Genomic DNA, 19,236 nt, shown 5'->3' on the forward strand with positions numbered 1-19,236 from the left:
CCACTCGAGAACTTAGATCGTCAACAGCTAATTTGATGATCGTTCCAAAGTTCAGACTGGCTATGAGAGGAGGAAAAACTCTAGCGGTTAGAGGAGCTAAAGCCTGGAATAAATTACCTCATCAAATACGTGCAATCACCTGCGAAAGCAAATTTTGGAAATCCCTAAAAACGTGGATTTACAGCCTGGCAGACACAACGTGTAAAACACTGGCTTAAGATCTCAATGTTACTCTGAGAATAACAACTCTTACCATCGCTGAGTACACAAGTCAAAGCGCCAAGATGCTCCTCGGAGCGATAGTGCGCTATAGAAATTCCCCCTCAAAACAAAACAAACAATCAAAAACAAAACAATCCAGGCTAGGAGGAGTAAATTCAGGAGAAAATAAGAATTTTGAGATGTAGAGAAAAGGAGGCAGTTAGCAAGTGAGGAGGTGGAACGGTTGTCTCAATGATGAAATGCTCTACGAGTGAGGGAGAGATCCGCCACAGGACAGGTGCTAAATGTATAGGAAAAGAGACAGATTAAGGGGCTAAGGCATGGAAGATCAAGGCAACGAATTGATGTTCTTGCAAACGTATGTAATCAGGAGTCCCTGAATATCAATACTAAAATAGTACAGGAGGACCAGCTGTCTCAAATTTGTGGGTTTCAAAACATTGTTAGTCAAACCCTCACCCAGCAGAGTAGGTGGTATGCATCAACATTGGGTTTGTCACATGCCTCCGGGCTCCCAGTTTTCAGAGAGTACTTTTTTGGAATATAGGAGGTGATCTAATAATGGAGCTAAAAATCGCTAATGATGTTTCTACTCATTCTTTAATTTCGAAAAACTAAAGGGATGGTTAAAAATCGGTGATGCTGAGGATAACTATTGGTCCTGCTTCCTCCTGGTCGACATGTTGCACCCGTTTTCTTGAACCTCTCTGGGGTCTGCGGCTTTCTTCAGGTCCTAGAGCGCTAGTGTTAACTTTATTGGCTAAATATTTTCAGTAGGGAGAAATGCATGCATGTTCTTCTACAGGGAGAGAGGATATGTGGTGTTATGGCCAGAGATGCCAACTTCGGAACAGAGGAACCAGGTTTACATCTCAGCATCAGCTAAACATCCTGTGGTTCTGGGCAAATCACTTAATTTTCTAGTGCTTAAAAACATGAATGTGACTTTGTGGCCATGTAAAGTACTTCAGTACCTTTGGATCAAGTATATGCTATAAAAAACTGCAAAGAAATAAAATCCTCATACTCTTTCATTCATACATTGTGTATTATGATGTTCATGTCTGTGGTTGAGTCTTCAATGAGGATAGACCTGTGGGAATGCAGATAAAATATGAGATACTTATAAAATAAATAATACAATTGGTAGTGAAACACTTAATGTTGGTTTACATCATGAAAAATGGTGCTCATGTACACAGCAAACATACACACAACACTGCAAAACCACACTTTTGCAGTATTGTTTCACACATCACCCCACTCTGTGTAATTGTGATACTATTGCTCTCTCTCTCTCTCTTACCCAATTGGTAGGAAAATACTGGCCTCTGCAGGGGGATGCTTTGGGGTCCCTTGCTCACATACATTAGAGCACAGAGGAGAATGATCGACTGAGGTTCTCTGCTAGGAAATTAAATAAAATACACTCATGTCATCACCTGTCATTTCATCTATATTCTGTGAGCCACCTCTGGATGCTGTCTATACAACGCAAAGTGCCAGGACTTTTTGACCGGTGCTGCGCAATGGCCACGCTCTGTATTCAACATTCACGTTCCTAACAGAGAGCCTGTCGTCTACATGAGCACCATTTTGCTTTGGCACAAAACACGTGAATGGAGTGAACCAACTTTAACCGCATGCGCGCTAGCTGTTTTCCCGCTGCGCGCTGGGTTTTTAAAAAACCTTCGGTGCATGACGAGCTCTGCTCGTCATGAGCGTACGAGAGGCGTAACTCATGACGAGCTCGTCATCCGCCTCGAAGGGGTTAAGCAGTTCGCTACAAATTGTACTGTCTCCTTTATATGTCGTTCATTTTTTATAAGTATCCTCACAGAACTATCCGTATTGAAGACTCTATCTACCACAGAGGTGAGTATTATAGTATGCAAAGCATGAATGGATGAGAGTGTGAGGATTGTATGCATGAGTTTGCACTTACTGAAAATGTTGGGCCAATAAATTTAACACTATGAATCCAGCTTTGAAGAAAGCTGGGGACCGCGGATCGGGCCAAGTACATAGCTGTACCATGTCGACAAGGGAATGGAGGCATGAGCAATCGTTGTGCATAGCATCCCTGATCAGGTTTTTTTAGCCGTCCCTTTTGTTTTCCAAGAATGAGGAATATCTACATGGATTTTTAACTCCATTGCTGTCTGTATTCTCTTCTACAACCCAAAATGTATTCCCTAAAAATAGTGAGCGCAGTCACCCCCTGTAATCATTTCCGATCAATGTGGTAAACTAAATGAAGCATGCCACCTAGGTGGGTGAGTGAGGGTTTGTTTGCCGTACAATTCTTTTGAAACCCATATACTTGAGACACCTTGGCCTCCTGGGCTATAGTAGCATTAATAATGAGGACCCTCTACGTCCTGATTGCCTGTTGTGTTTGTAGAATATATATCTGGGGAAAAGTAGTCAGGCAAAGCCGAATCCTCTCTTTCCTCCTTTTTATTTTTTGATAATTGACTTGCCTTATCCCATGATGAAGAGACTGAGCACTGAGATCATGGCAGGCTTATGGAAATGTATTCATGAAGACAGTACTTGTAATGTAAAAAATAAAAATAAGTGTCAGGACCTTTAGTTAGCAGCGTGCACCACCCATCGCTCCTGCCAGCTCTGCCAATGAGAATACCAACACAACTACTAACTATTGTCCTCCTATAAGTGTGACAATTTAGAATGCTTCAGGACCCCAAAGGAATACGAACGGCTTGGGTGGCCAGTATTTGTCATTTTAATGTATAATGAATTACTAAACAACTGTTGTTGTGCTTATCTCTAAATTAGACTAACAACGCCATCATGTTGCAAACTCTTGTAGGTGCTGGTGTTGATGATTAAGTGCCCGTGTCTAGCCCCGGAACCCACTGGCACGAATTAAGCACTGCCTGAAGTGAGTTGGACAACACCTCTCATTTTAGTGGATTCAGAAAGTGGGTATCTATCAAGGGGTAAGTGTGGAAAGCAATTGGGGAAATGGTGTTGCCTGACGAGATTAAAGGTTTAGTCGGTGTGGTAATGGCAATGGTGGAGAATGAGAGTCCAAGTAAGAGATGTTTTGCTGCAGAAAAGATTTACGTTTCATAAGCAGAACAAGAGGCTCTAGGAAGCGGGTTACTGTCTCAGAAACTAGAACTTTGGGGCAAGAGAAGAGAGGCAAGATTGATGTATTGTCCCTGTTGGAAAATGGCCCTCTCTGAAGCGTCACCCCAGACTTTTTGCCTTCCTCCTTCTCTTTTTGTGGAACACTTTTTGTTGGCCTCAGAGCTCTGAGCACTTTACCACTGCTAACCAGTGATAAAGTACATGTGCTTTTCCCCTAAACGTGATGGCATTGGTATATAACTGATTGGCATGTTTGTTGTACTGGTAAGTCCCTTGTGAAGTGGTGTACCATATACACAGGGCCTGTACTTCAAATGCTACTAGTGGGCTGCAGCACTGATTGTGGCACTCAGAGCAGTAGCATTTCAAACCTGCCTCAGGCCTGCCACTACTGTGCCTGTGTGTGCAGTTTACTGCCACTTCGATTTAGCATTTACAACTACTTGCCAAGCCTTAAACCCCCCTTCTATTACATATAAGTCACGCCTAAGGTAGGCCCTAGGAACAGGTTGCTATGTAAGTAGAAGGTAGCACATGGACCTTTCTGTTTTGCATGTCCTAGTAGTGAAAAATTTCCTATTTCATTTTTCAATACTGTGAGGCTTGCTCCTTTCATAGGTGAGCAGTGTGAATTACTTATTCACTATTAAGCTGTAATTCCTGATCAGAGAGGAGTAGCTTTTTCATGTTTCATATGTCTGGAATGGTGATGATAAATCCTGTTTTCATGTGTTAAGTTGTATTTAACATTACTGTTTTAGAAATGCCGCTTTTAGTAAATGGACATTTCTCTGCACTTACTGCTTGCCTCCAATACACGTCTGGGTTATGTAACAGCTACACTTTGTGCATTCCCTCTAGACCGCAACAAATACAGGAAGATGAGGCTCATCTGCATTCTGAGCACTCATCTGCATTCATCCGCATTCTGATGGGTCTTACTGGGAAAGGGAGGAATGGGAGGGGCTGACACAAATACAAGAGGCTCTGGGTAGTGTCCTGTCCACAGAAAAAGCACAGATTTTCCCCCATAGATAGCCTGGCAAACAGAACTGGGTTGAAAGTGATCCTTGTGCACTTGAGAGCTACATTGAAGACATCCTTTACATCAAAAGCACTTTTGGGTATAAGTACTGAGTCTCTGACCCCCTAAAATCAGACACTACTGGACTTGTAACTGAAGTTCTGCCAGAAGAAGAAGAACTATTTTGCAGGTTAATGAACTCTTCTTTGAACTGCAGACTTGGACAGCCTGCTTTCCTCTTGTGTTGCCCTGTTGCCTGCTGATCTCTGACTCTGCTGAAGGAGAGTTGGACTCTACCTTCACTCCGAGTGATCTCCAAGGGTTTGTTAGCTTGCCTCCTGTTGCTTGAGACTCAGGGAAATCAAAGTCTGTTCCCCTGCTCCTGAGCCTAACTCATTGGAAGTGGCCCAGATACTTGCAACTTGGATTCTATGCATCTCCTGTATGTGTATAGCAGAACCGGTGCATCAAACCAGTTGCTAGAGTAAAATCAGCGCATCACATCAGAACCAGCGATTTGGCTCCAGAGATCACCACATTGGACAGCATATCGCCACAGCTGCAGCTTGGTGAGATCAACGCATCCCCTCGACTGCGTGGCAGAATTCTGTGCGTTGCTCAACATCTCTCGACTCCGGCACCGTCTTCGGAAATGACGCATCGCCCTCTGTGCCTCTGGGCCGGTCACTCCACCACGCGCACTCCCCGTGTGTGTTCCCAGGCTGCCCCGTCTCCGCTGCTGCCCACAGCTGTGCCCCTGACCACGAGGTGTGGTCTCTGCTTCTGGAGCGCAGCGCCGCTCCCTGCTGCCTGTGTGCCTCTCACCCGGCTGTTCGCTGTTCCTGCACTTTTGTTTTTATTCCCCCTGTGCTGGTGCTGCTTCCCCAGCGGTGCCCAGCCTGTCTGTCTTCTCACTTGTTAGTCTATTGCCGCCGTTTCTCCCGCTGTAACCCCGCTGCTCTTCCCGCCACCTCCCCGCTCCCCGCCGCTGATCCCCTGCGGCCCCGCCCCCTTCCACCTGGAGCCTTCCCATTCGCCGCCCCGCTCCCGCCTCCCAGCTGCCCCTCCCTCCCACTGGACCATATAGGGAGGAGTGCACGCAGTGGAGATCTGTGACCTCTGTGCCTCTGGGCCGGTCACTCCACCACGCGCACTCCCCGTGTGTGTTCCCAGGCTGCCCCGTCTCCGCTGCTGCCCACAGCTGTGCCCCTGACCACGAGGCGTGGTCTCTGCTTCTGGAGCGCAGCGCCGCTCCCTGCTGCCTGTGTGCCTCTCACCCGGCTGTTCGCTGTTCCTGCACTTTTGTTTTTATTCCCCCTGTGCTGGTGCTGCTTCCCCAGCGGTGCCCAGCCTGTCTGTCTTCTCACTTGTTAGTCTATTGCCGCCGTTTCTCCCGCTGTAACCCCGCTGCTCTTCCCGCCACCTCCCCGCTCCCCGCCGCTGATCCCCTGCGGCCCCGCCCCCTTCCACCTGGAGCCTTCCCATTCGCCGCCCCGCTCCCGCCTCCCAGCTGCCCCTCCCTCCCACTGGACCATATAGGGAGGAGTGCACGCAGTGGAGATCTGTGACCTCTGTGCCTCTGGGCCGGTCACTCCACCACGCGCACTCCCCGTGTGTGTTCCCAGGCTGCCCCGTCTCCGCTGCTGCCCACAGCTGTGCCCCTGACCACGAGGCGTGGTCTCTGCTTCTGGAGCGCAGCGCCGCTCCCTGCTGCCTGTGTGCCTCTCACCCGGCTGTTCGCTGTTCCTGCACTTTTGTTTTTATTCCCCCTGTGCTGGTGCTGCTTCCCCAGCGGTGCCCAGCCTGTCTGTCTTCTCACTTGTTAGTCTATTGCCGCAGTTTCTCCCGCTGTAACCCCGCTGCTCTTCCCGCCACCTCCCCGCTCCCCGCCGCTGATCCCCTGCGGCCCCGCCCCCTTCCACCTGGAGCCTTCCCATTCGCCGCCCCGCTCCCGCCTCCCAGCTGCCCCTCCCTCGCTCCGCCCCCCCCTCTCTCCTCTTATGGCAGAGGGGCAAACGCGCAGCGTGCACGCGCAGCGGGTGCGCCGATTGTGCGCCGAAGGCGCGCCAAAGGTAAGCCCGTCTGCGCCCGTCCGCGCCTGGACCGTGCCCAGTGCCGGAATCCCTGGCCCCCGCAGACCCCAGCCCACCCGCCGGACGTACGACGCCGCCACCCTCAACGCACTCAACGCCGGCCGAACCCCTGGATGCTACCGAGCCACCCCGAGACGCACCCACGGACCCTTCAGCTGCCGCTCCTGCAAGTTCACCTGCATCCGGACCTGCACTACACCCGCACCGACCAAGACGAGCAACAACAGCAGCCACCGGAAGTGCATCCTGCTCAACACCCGCTCCGTCCACAGACACGCCGTCGAGCTCTGGAACCTGCTCGACACCACAGACCCAGACGTCGCCTTCCTCACGGAAACCTGGATGAACGCCTCCTCAGCGCCCGACATCGCCATCGCCATCCCGGACGGCTACAAGATCATCCGGAGAGACCGCGTCAACCAGACAGGAGGAGGCATCGCCATCCTCCACAGGAACACCATCCGCATCACGACCAACACCGACGACACCATCGCACCCGCCGAACACCTGCACTTCCAGATCCACGTCAACCCCAAGACCACCCTCAGAGGCACCCTCATCTACAGACCCCCCGGACCACGCACACAATTCAGCGAGGACATCGCCGACTTCATCAGCCCGCACGCCCTCCCCTCCGCTGACTACATCCTCCTCGGGGACCTCAACTTCCACCTGGAGAACAACGACGACCGCAACACCACCACCCTGCTGGACAACCTCGCAAACCTGGGACTCAAGCAGCTGGTGACCACCCCCACCCACCTCGCCGGACACACACTCGACGCCGTCTTCTCATCCAGCAAAGACATCGCCTTCAGCCACGCCACAGGACTCCACTGGACGGACCACAGCTGCGTCCACTTCACCTTCAGAAGAACGACGATCCACCACCACCAGCAACAGGTTGCCCGAAGAAGCTGGAACAAGATCACAGCCGACCAGCTCGCCGCTTCCCTGAGTCAGCACCCTCCCGCCAGCTCAGCGAACCCCAGCCAGGCCGCCGACAACCTCACGAAGTGGATCAGCAACTGCGCGGACGAACTCGCCCCTCTGAGGACCCCGCCCAGCAGACCCGGCAGCAAGAAAGCCCCATGGTTCACAGACGAACTCAAGAGCTCCAAGAAGGACTATCGAGCCCTCGAGAAAGTCTGGAGAAGGGAACCAACACCGGACAACATGACCACCCTCAAGCTTGCCACCCGGAAGCACCACCAACTGATCCGCGCCACCAAGAGAACTGCATTCAAGGACCGGCTGGACAACAACGCACACAACTGCAAGGAACTCTTCAACATCGTGAAAGAGCTCTCCAACCCCAGCGCCGGAAACAACGACATCACCCCATCGCAAGACCTCTGCAACTTCCTCGCCTCCTACTTCCACAACAAGATCACGGACATTCACAACAGCTTCAGCATTCAACCATCGCACACAACGACCGCAGCAACGCCGCCCACCACCACCCTCCGCGCCTGGACTCCGATCAGCACCGATGACACCGTCCGCATGATGAACTCCATCCACTCCGGATCTCCGACCGACCCCTGCCCTCACCACGTCTTCAACAAGGCCGACGCTGTCATCGCACCCCACCTGAGGGACATCATCAACACCTCCTTCGACACCGCCACCTTCCCGGAGGGCTGGAAGCACGCCGAGCTCAGCGCTCTACTAAAGAAACCTACTGCGGACCCCACCGAACTCAAGAATTACCGCCCCATTTCGCTCCTCCCGTTTCCAGCCAAAGTCATCGAGAAGACCGTCAACAAACAGCTGGCCGCCTTCCTCGAGACGAATGGATCCCTCGACCCCTCACAGTCTGGCTTCCGAGCCAACCACAGCACCGAGACCGCCCTCATCGCTGCCACCGATGACATCCGAGCCCTGATGGACAACGGAGAAACAGCGGCCCTTATCCTCCTAGACCTCTCTGCGGCTTTCGACACTGTCTGCCACCGCACCCTTGTGCAGCGCCTCAGCAACGTCGGAATTCAGGAGAAGGCACTGGAATGGATCGTCTCCTTCCTCGACGGAAGAACACAGAGAGTCCGTCTACCACCGTACAAGTCAGAGGCCACCGGAGTCATCTGCGGCGTCCCTCAAGGATCCTCCCTGAGCCCCACCCTCTTCAACGTCTACATGAGCCCCCTCGCGACCATCGCACGCCAACACAACCTGAACATCATCTCCTACGCCGATGACACCCAGCTGATCCTCTCCCTGACCAATGACCCCGCCGCTGCCAGAGCCAACCTTCACGAAGGGATGAAAGATGTAGCCGAGTGGATGACGACCAGCCGCCTGAAACTGAACTCAGACAAGACGGAAGTCCTCATCCTGGGTTCCTCGCCCTCCGCCTGGGACGACTCCTGGTGGCCCCCCGCCCTGGGCACCGCACCCACACCGACAGACCACGCACGCAACCTGGGCTTCATCCTGCGCATGCTACGGAAGATCTTCCGGTGGATCCCCACCGAAACCAGGAAGACGGTCACCCAGGCCCTCGTCACCAGCCGACTGGACTACGGCAACGCCCTCTACGCCGGAACCACCGCCAAGCTCCAGAAGAGACTCCAGCGGATCCAGAACGCCTCAGCCAGACTCATCCTCGACATCCCCCGACGCAGCCACATCTCCGGACATCTGAGAGACCTGCACTGGCTCCCCGTCAACAAGAGAATCACCTTCCGTCTCCTCACCCACGCACACAAAGCCCTGCACGATCAAGGCCCGAGCTACCTCAACAACCGCATCAACTTCTACGCTCCCAAGCGCCACCTCCGATCAGCCAGTCACGCCCTCGCCGCCGTCCCCCGCATCCGAAGAACGACAACAGGAGGACGGTCCTTCTCCTACCTGGCCGCCAAGACCTGGAACTCCCTCCCGACCGACCTGCGCCTGACCCAAGACCACCTCTCCTTCAGGAAGAAGCTCAAGACCTGGCTGTTCGAGCAGTAGCAGCACCCCCCCCCCCAGCGCCTTGAGACCCTCCGGGTGAGTAGTGCGCTCTATAAATGTCCTTGATTGATTGATTGATTGATCACTGCATGGAGAAGATCGATGCATCTCATTGCTTGCAACCAAGAAAGATACTTTATTCGCCACTGCGTGGATTGCCGTCTGCCCGAACTATGACTTTGCCCCGGTCCAGCGCAACCTAAAGTGACTTTTTTAGCATTACTTGCTTCTAAGCATTTTACTGCATTTATTCCTTTAAAATTCAATTTCTCAACTTCTATACATTGGATTTTTGTCGGTCTGTTCTAGTTTTGCTCGGAATATAATAATCTATTTTTCTAAACCTGTGTGAAGTCTTTTTGTGGTGTATTCACTGTGTTACTGTGTGTGTGTGTGTGTATGTGCGTTACAGACATACTTTACAGATTGCCTGGTTGATTGATTTAAGATGTTGTTTTTCACTCACAAAACAGCTTACAACTCTTCTCCTAAATACCTTGCAAACATGATGACTGTGGTGATGAATTCAAGCTTAGCTTACAAGCTGCCTTACTTGGCAACCATATAGGAACGGTACACGAGCACTCTACTCAAGCAGCACCTTACACTTATTTGCACATGGTAGAGAACATACCTTAATGACGTGAGTGGTGTTAAATTCTGTCTCTAGGATGCAGTCTACCTGCACGCACGTACCACAGCACTTCATAGGCCAAAGCTTATACACGTAGCCCTGTGATGCAGAAACAAGAGAAAGAGTGCACCGTAAATCACAGTTGAAGGCAGCACTTTGAGTAGGAGGCAATCATACATGTGAAATGCAATAGATCTGACAACAATCAATTAAGGTACAGCATAAGCTTTGCCCTTTTTATTGGCAACTCCGATCTGTTTGGTTAACAGAGTGACTATATTTGTAAATCGCCCCACGTCTGGAAAAGTCACTAAGCTTTTTTAAGCACATAAATGTTTGCACTAAACGTTTTGTTTTTTTAACAGCTATTTGAAATTTGAAAACAAATACCCAAGGGGGAAGAGTGTTTCAGTACGTTAGTAACTAAAAGAACACAATGTCGACACTACATCAAGACCAGCTTCAAGGTAAAGACCATCTCATGATGAATCAAGGTACTTTTCAGTGCTCTGGTTTATATCAAGGGACAGTTGCCAGGAAGGCCTTGGCATGTAGGCTCTCAAATAAAACATGGACCAGTTAAAGCCATGCCATGGTGACAGTGTGGGGTCAGTGACAGGGTTTCATGACATATCAGCAAATCACTATAGGCTGCATGAGAGTCTACCCTTCACAATATGGGCCTTCATGAGACCATAGACCAGCAGACAGGACTTAGCCACAGTTAACTCCCCTCCCTCCCCTCACCAAGGCTTTATGACAGGGAATGAAAAGGAGTATATGTGGGTTTGAAGTATGTATTCCATAGAAACAATTACTGATGAACGTGGATGACCTCTATTTTTATTACGACTGATAATTATTGATCGCCCTTTTGTATTTATTTTAATATTTGGTACATATTGTGAACACTGTATTCCTCTTTTAAAGATATCTGTGTTATATCTAAATAAAGATTTTCTATAGAATTACTGATCACAGCGCTAATCCGCAGGTCAAGGGTCATTTCAGCAAGCATCAGATCTCATAAGCTGCTGGAGGTGAGGATAGGTTAGCAATCAATTTAATCTTACAGTTATTAGGCAATTACATGTTTTGTTGATTGTCTCACAAGGTACAAGTAATGATGCCTGTAGGAAAGTAGGATCCTTCTGCATGGTTACTCCCACTGTTTGGCTGGTGCTATGCTGTTTATGACTAGTATGGCTGGGATCCTGCTAATTAGGACCCCAGTCTCTCTGCTTACTCCCCTAAATGTTTATGGTAAGTACTTAGGTTTATTCCAAATTGGATACTGGGGTACCCTTATAAGTCCCTCCTATATGGTACTAAGGTACTCAGGGGTCCCCCATGGGCTGAAGCATGTATTATGCCATCCATGTGAGACAATTGAAACGCTCACTACTGGCCTGCCATTGCAGCCTGTGTAAGCTGATGCTAGCTCCACTTACAAAAGATGTAGGTTTTCCTAAATCTAAGGTCACTGCACTTAAAACCTGCAAGTCACCCCTAAAGCAGGCCTTTTTAATCCTGAAGCAGGGTGCTCAGTTCTAAGTGTGAGGGTGCCTATGCATGAGCAGGACACCCCTACAGTCTATGGAGTCCATTTTCCCGGGTTGTAAGTGAGACAGCCATATAACATATAGAGGGGCACCTCGTCTTTACGCGAGGACCATCACAAAACTGGCTGTAAGGAACCATTTTGTGTTTGGTATCAAACATGTTGGAATCATACCTCCCACACTGTTTACGGTGTGGGGGGTATGATTCCAACATGGTCCTCCGTTAGGTCCTCAGTCCTCCCGGTCCTCCCGGAACCAGTCTTCTAGACCCGGACAGCACAACATGGCTGTTGCTGACCAGAGACACACTTCTGTCCTCCTGCTGCTGAGCCAAGCTCGAGCAGGGGAAGGCAGAACAATAGGTATCCTGTCACAGGAAGGTGTGATCAACTCCCAGACAGGGTTTAGTGTATTTCGGGACAGATGGGAGCGCTTGCCAGAGCCACTCAGTCTGCTTGAGGGGCACATTTTCAGAGCCCTCCTTGCATAGTCCAGTTCAAATCAGGCCAGGGAGCTGTTGGCTCCCGCTCTGGCGCAAAACTGGACAAAGGACATGGGAGTAGCCTCCCCACTGTCCAACCCCCACCCCTAGGAGGGAACCCTGAATCATCCCAAACCTTTCCTTATGGTACTGAAGGGCTTACCTGAGTGTGGGTCCCCATGTTCGTCGTGCGACACAATTCAAGTCAGACACCACTTCGACCATCTGGCCACTGTGGACTTTGCTCTGGGCATCAAGGATGCAACCGGAAGGACTCCTGCTTCTCCTGATCTCTTCACCCTGCTCATCTGCTGCAACGTCTTAGTCTGTGCTCCATATAGGAAATCTTCCATTTCCTGTGTGCATCCAAGGCACCTGAAGGAATCTCTCTTGAAATGAAGGAATTACTTCCCTGCATATGCAGGCACCAGAACTAAGCTGACCGGTCTGCTGATCCTGGGCTCCCACAGACTCTGAAAGGCTCAGCAAGACAGGTGGTGGTTCTCCACATTCCTTGAGGCCTACCCTGCACTCTCACCAAGTTTGAGACCAGTATCCCTCGTCGGAGCTGCAGGACCCGAACCCCTGTGCACCACATTGACTTGCCGTTGCAAAGGCTTGTTGGCTTCCTTCCATCAAGATCTTTGGGCTCCAAGTAGCCCCAACCTCAAGCATCTCCAATGACCAGAATCTTTGACCACACCACATTGCTTTCACCGTGGCCCTGTTTCTTTGGTAAGCTGCTCAAGGTCCTCTTGTGACTCCAGTGACTCCGGCCTGTGGGTCCTGTCGAGGGTCACATTTGGATTCTTTGGGCTCCCCTAATTGCTAGGGCCTGCCCTGGCTTCGCTGCTTGTGGTGAGTCTCCTGGACCTTGATGGTCCCAACACTGCACCTTCTTTAACTTCCACGTTGGTTGCAGTTGCAAAGGCTTGTTGGTGCTCCCGCTGGACACCGACCCCTCAATTTTCGACATCCGATGTAGGACAGCTCATGTAGGGCTCCTGGTCTTCCACAGCATCATCTGGTCCACACAGGTGCAGTTCCAAGATGACCGTCAGCTCTCTTGCAACACCCGACATCGGTGGGCATTCGTCTTCTGTGTCTCCTGGTCACTCGTGAGTGACATAGACTTTATCCCCTCTGCTTGTAGGTTCTTCACATCTTGAATCCACCTTTGGGTTCCACCGCACACTTTCACCTTCTCCAGCAGGGGCACTTCACACCTAAGCACACGGCTTCCCTGGTGCAAGTATCCTGGTTCCTAAGGTATCCACAGGTGGGGTGGCACTTCAACGGCCTGTCTTCCACAGGGTTTATTCAGGGTCCACTGGGAAGGGTCCTTTTTCTTTAAAATTGCAACCTGACGTACATGTTGATTTTGTACGGAGAACTGCGTTCGTGTTCCTACACTCCACACAACCTCTGTGGGGCTCCTAGACACTCACCCTGGGTGGTATTTTGTGTCCCAGCGCTTCTACGTCCACTAAGTATTGTCTTGACTCGAGTCGTGGTTCACATAACACTATTTCAGTATATTCTGTGCTACTTACCTGTTTCTAGTGCAAAGTATTGTGTGCATTGCAAATCTACGGCTAGGAGATATCTGTATGTGTTAGTGCAGTGTCTTATAATAAATACATATTTTTTATACATACACTGTGCGGTTCTTTTTCACTTAAACTATACCTATAAGATTATGTTCTGGTAAAATAAGCTGCTTCCCACTCCTTCTGGACTAAGCCGAAAGGCTACTCTCCACAGCTACCACTTAGAGAGCTTTCTAAGGTTGACTAAAACCACTAAAATCACCATAAGGGTTGCCTGGATCAGTGCAAGGTGTCCACTTTCATAAGTGTACATCATATACTGAGTCAGCCACTCACAATGCCTTTATGTAGTTTTTTTTTTAATCAAGTTATACTAAGACCACAGCTTTGCACACCTGGCCCTATTTATACAAAACCATATCCCTCTCTTATAACAAAAAAAGGAATACTGCAGTCTCCTGGCTTTGGCCACAGAATCAAGATAGTAGTTTGGAAGGCAGAATGATTAAATCTCCACTACTATATATCCACTTTAGTTCAAAATGGGAATACAAGGCAGTGTTAACAGGAATGTAATAGTGGCTCTTGCCTATGGATACTGGATGATACATTCTTTGATGAGAGAATGCTATAGCAAATGGACAACTGTCGGGCGTTTTTCAAACCTGCTTCTCCTATCCTGAAAGGAAGAGTAGGCAAGCTCTTACTGAGCTTCAGTAGCACTTTAGCCAATGAAACCAAAGGCAAACAGAGGCAAACCAAAGATCTCTCCTAAGTATCATTGTCCCAAGAGTAGGTAGTGTGGGCTAAGCTCCTGGCTTACTCTTAGGGATGTTTTAAAAAAAAGGATACAGTTAAAAGAATAAAGAATCCTAAAGGTTTGAAAAAAAGGTGATATACAAAAATTAATGACTAATAGAAATAACTATTATCATAGAAGTCTAGAGAAAGAAATGTTATCCTATTAAATGAGTAGCTACCAGTTTTTGGAGCAGGACACAGGAGACCTTGCGATTGAATGTGATTCGATTAGATTGATGAGTAAACCCAGTAAGAGAAGTTACATTGGAACTTGGATTTTGTTGATCAATCCTTTCCTGTGGTTTTTCTTCAAAAGCCATATCTGATGATGGCATTTCAAGGTGGGATAGACTCACTGTAAGACCGCAGTGATGAGGACTGAAGAGCCAAAAAAATCATCCGTCATTGGATGGTGCCACAGTGCCATCAACACTGGACAAGGAGTTGAAGGATGGCTTGGTGAATTTCTTCAGTTGATGATGTGAAGTTACCTCAACTTTCTTCTCCCTTGGAGGTGATGACCAAAGTCTGAGTCCAAGCACATCCTCAGATCAGACTCCTAGGCGTCCATGGAGGTGAGGGATTACAGCGATTGAGAACTTCTCAGAGAGGTGAAGCTCGGTCAAAGTCCTGGAAAGGTTGCGCCTTATGAGATTGATGCTGAATATTTATTGCCGCCTTCTAAAAACATCTGAGCTCTAGGAAGTAAGATTGTACCACAATGTGATTCAGTAACAGCAGACAGGAAACCCACAGTCAATGGTTTATGAATTTTGAATCAAACAAATGAGATAGAACTTTTCAGGGTCGTCAGTTTACTACCCAACACACGATTTGGCCAATTATTTCCAATAGTTCTCTCACTTTTCTGTACCAGACTGACGAATACTTATAGTAGCCAGGCTCTGGACATCAATGCCGCCTGTCTCGATCTCTTTTCCTCTTAGACTTCACCTTTAACTTTACAGTTACCCGTTCTCCAGTCTTGTTGGCACTGGGGCCTCTAGACAGGTACGACATGACAAGCAGGCAGAGGGCTAGTCTCTCTTTAGGGTGAAATTGTGAATATTGTTTACCCAGCTTACCCAAATCAGTTCGCTTGCAGGTCCTTGTGGATTATTCGAGTAGCCAGGTCTTGACTAGGGCCATTTGGATTTATGGAACAAAGTTGATGGTCTGGTTTTGCATGGAGAGACTGTATCACGTCTTTGCTGTGATTTGGGAGAAGGAGAGTCCTCCATTTTTGCTTCCTCTGTAGATGCAGAGAGCATGGGCAAGTGAAAGGGAGACAGAGTGTAGTCTTCTCAATGGTTGGTGGCAGTTCAGGCAGTGGTTAGTGTACAATGTTCCTTGGTTATATGGAGCCTTGAGTGCGTGGTTTAGCAGCTTGAGTTGGCATCTCTTCTGTACAGGAGCCAGTGGAGTTGCCTGAGGTGGGGGGTGATGTGAGTTTGTCAGGGAAGGCTGAGGATGAGTCTGGCTGCACCATTCTGTATTGTATGAAGTCTCTGTACAAGGTAGGCAGTGAATCCAACCTAGAGGGTGTTGCTATAGTCCACTTGACTGGTGATAAGGCCCTGTGTCAAAATGCATTGCATGTGTAGGGGTCGCCATTTGAAGATCTTACACAGCATGCGCATAGTGAGAAATCAGGTAGCGGTGCTGGCATTGATCTGTGATTTCATGGTGAGCTTGTCAATGATAATGCCTAGGTTTCTGACGTGGTCGGAGGCAGTGGGGGCTGGTGCTAAGTCTGATGGCCACCAGGAGTCATTCCATGTGTTGCTGCTGTTACTGAAGATCAGTACTTCCGTTTTGTCTGTATTCAGCAGCAGGCAGTTGTTCTTCTTCCTGTCTCCAACTCTTGTCAAGCATCTATGGGTTCTGGTGGTCGGGTTGTCAGTGAATGAGAGGATGAGTTGGGTGTCCTCTGTGTAGAGACGTATGTTGAGAATTTGGGATCTGGCGATGTTGGCCAGCGGGGTCATATGCTTTGAAGAGCATGGGCTGAGGGATGAGCCCTGGGGGACACTGCAGGTAATCTCATTGAGTTGGTGAAATGTGAGAAGTGGATCCTATGGGTTCTTCCAGTGAGGAAGTAGGTGGTCCAATAGAGTGCATCCCCTTGGATGCCAATCTGATGGAGTATTTCGATCAGCGTGTGGTGGGATATGGTGTCCGATCAGAGCTGCCATTTCTCCTTGGTCGAGAAGAGTTTGGATGTTGTCGGTGGGCTGCGATCAGGGTGGTTTTGATGCTATTATTGCTGCAAAAGCCGGATTGGGAGTTTTCGAGTAACTGGTTCTGCTCCAGATGTGTCATGAGTTGTTGTTGATGATATTTTCCAATACCTTTATTGGAAATGGGAGCAGGGACATTGGGCGGTAGGTTTGAGTTCACTGCAGTCGGCAGTGGGCTTTTTGAGTGGTGGTCTGACTTCAGCATGTTTCCAGGTGTCGGGAAAGGTTGCGGTGGGGATAGCAGTGCTGAGTTCCTGGACAATCCTTTGGCTTCCAAGATTGAAGATTTGGTGCACGCCTGGGTCTGAGGGAACTCCAGAGTGGATGGATTTCATGGTGGAGGTGGTGTCTTGGGTGAAGAGGAGGTTCCAGGTGGTCAGTCTGTATTTCATGTTGGTTGTGGTGGTTGCATATCTGCGGAGGAAGTCTGTAGGTGTGGGTTAGGGTTCCAGGTTTCGGTGTATGGTCATGATCTTGTCATGGAAGAAGTCGGCGAGGTTGTCGCACAGCTCCAGTGAGGGTGTGATGACGTTTTTGCTGGCAGCAGGATTGGAGAATTTCTTAACAATGTTGAAAGCTCCTTGGTGTTGTTGGGGCTGATTTAGATGTGTGCGTATGGGCTGTTTTCTCTGTTTCCCTAAGCAGGTGGTGGTAGAGGTTGAGATAGGTCCTGAAGACTACCCTGTCTGAGGTGTCCTTGCTGATGAGCCATCTCCTCTCCAGCTGTATGCAGTCTCATTTTGCTTCTAGTTAAAGTAAGAACAGCTTGTCTACTTTCGGGTCCAAGGAGTCATTGAATTTCATCTCACTACACATTCAACTGCCAAAACCCTAAAGCATCTTTTTTTTAACAATAAGCTCATGGCTCCAGGTTTTCACTTCCTTTTTCGAGCATAGTTTTGGCTGACATCAAAGGTGGAAGCAGCCGTCAGTCAGAATTAAGGGGGATGTTAGACCTGACATCCTTGGTGTGGTATTCCCCCAATTTTTTGCCTTCACTCCTCCTGTTTTGCTCAATCAATCAATCAATCAGTGCATTTGTAAAGAGCGCTACTCACCAGCAAGGGTATTAAGGCGCTGAAGGGAGGGGGGGCCGTTACTGCTCGAATAACCAGGTCTTGAGGTGTCTCCTGAAGGTGAGATGGTCCTGGGTCAGTCGTAGGTGTGCGGGGAGGGAGTTCCATGTCTTCCATGTCTTTCATGTCCATGTAGGAGAATGATCTTTCTCCGGTGGTGGCTCTGCGAATCCGTGGGACGGTGGCGAGGGCGTGGCTGGTGGAGCGGAGCTGGCTGGTGGGGGTGTAGAACGAGAGGCGGTTGTTGAGGTATTTGGGGCCCATGTTGTGGAGTGCTTTGTGTGCGTGGGTGAGCAGCCTGAACGTGATCCTCTTGCTGACGGGGAGCCAGTGCAGGTTTCTCAGGTGGGTGAATATGTGGTTGTGGCGAGGGATGTCGAGGATGAGTCATGCGGAGGCGTTCTGTATGCGCTGAAGCCGTTTCTGAAGTTTGGCTGTCGTTCCTGCATAGAGGGCGTTCCCGTAGTCCAGTCGGCTGGTGACGAGGGGTTGGGTGACCGTCTTTTTGGTTTCGGTGGGGATCCACCGGAAGATCTTTCGGAGCATGCGCAGGGTGTTGAAGCAGGAGGATGAGACTGCGTTGACTTGCTTGGTCATCGTGAGGGAGGAGTCCAGGATGAATCCCAGGTTGCGAGTGTGGTCCGTGGGTGTCGGTGCAGTGCCCAGTGTTGTGGGTCACCAGGAGTCGTCCCAGGCGGATGGGGATTGTCCGAGGATGAGGACCTCCGGTGTTGTCCGAGGTGAGCTTCAGACGGCTGTGCTTCATCCATTCTGCGACATCTTTCATTCCGTCCTGGAAGTTGACTTTGGTGGTGCGAGGGTCTTTGGTGAGGGAAAGTATCAGTTGGGTGTCGTCGGCGTAGGAGATGATGTTGATGTTATGTTTGCGTGCGATGGTGGCGAGGGGGCTCATGTAGATATTGAAGAGGGTTGGGCTGAGTGAGGAGCCCTGGGGTATGCCGCAGATAATCTTGGTGGCCTCGGAGCGGAAGGGAGGGAGGCGGACTCTCTGGGTTCTGTCGGAGAGGAACGAAGTCATGCAGAGGAAATGAACTGCTACAATCGTAATACTGGTTGCAAAGTACAATGCATACAGTACGAAGAGTATTATAAAATAATACTGTAAAAGCATGATATGGTTTCTAAGCCATAAAATACATACATTAATAAATAATGACTAAAAGTACTCAACTGGTGCTTTTAAAATACGCCTACCCCGGTGTACCTAACCTAAGTCTAGTACAAGGGAAGAAGTAAGTGAGGTGCAGCTTAGTTTCAGTATTCTTTTGCCAAGAATCTAATCCAAGAATTCTCTTAGGGTCTAATCAGCTCCGTACCTTGGTTTGTAGAATGTAGGAGGTCTGGTACCTCTCTCTCAAGACTCGATTTCCCAGCAACCCGCAAGGGTAGCCTGGAAACACTGGAGCTGGATTTCTAGGCTGGAGAAAGTACAGCGTCTCTCAGTGCGTCAGCTT

The 19,236-nt window shown here is 49.6% G+C and overlaps 1 protein-coding gene across 1 annotated transcript in view; it reads right to left on the reverse strand.

Moving 5' to 3' along the window:
- Positions 1 to 19,236, reverse strand: part of LOC144825191 (mucin-2-like) — a 1,014,272-nt gene that overhangs the window by 192,003 nt on the left and 803,033 nt on the right. Inside the window, exon 38 of the mRNA XM_078684042.1 lies at positions 10,052 to 10,150. Coding sequence (XP_078540168.1) covers positions 10,052 to 10,150 — 99 coding nt within the window. The remainder of the gene's footprint in view (positions 1 to 10,051; positions 10,151 to 19,236) is intronic.

The sequence above is a fragment of the Lissotriton helveticus genome, chromosome 3_1 (assembly GCF_964261635.1).
Source record: "Lissotriton helveticus chromosome 3_1, aLisHel1.1, whole genome shotgun sequence".
Lineage (NCBI taxonomy): Eukaryota > Metazoa > Chordata > Amphibia > Caudata > Salamandridae > Lissotriton > Lissotriton helveticus.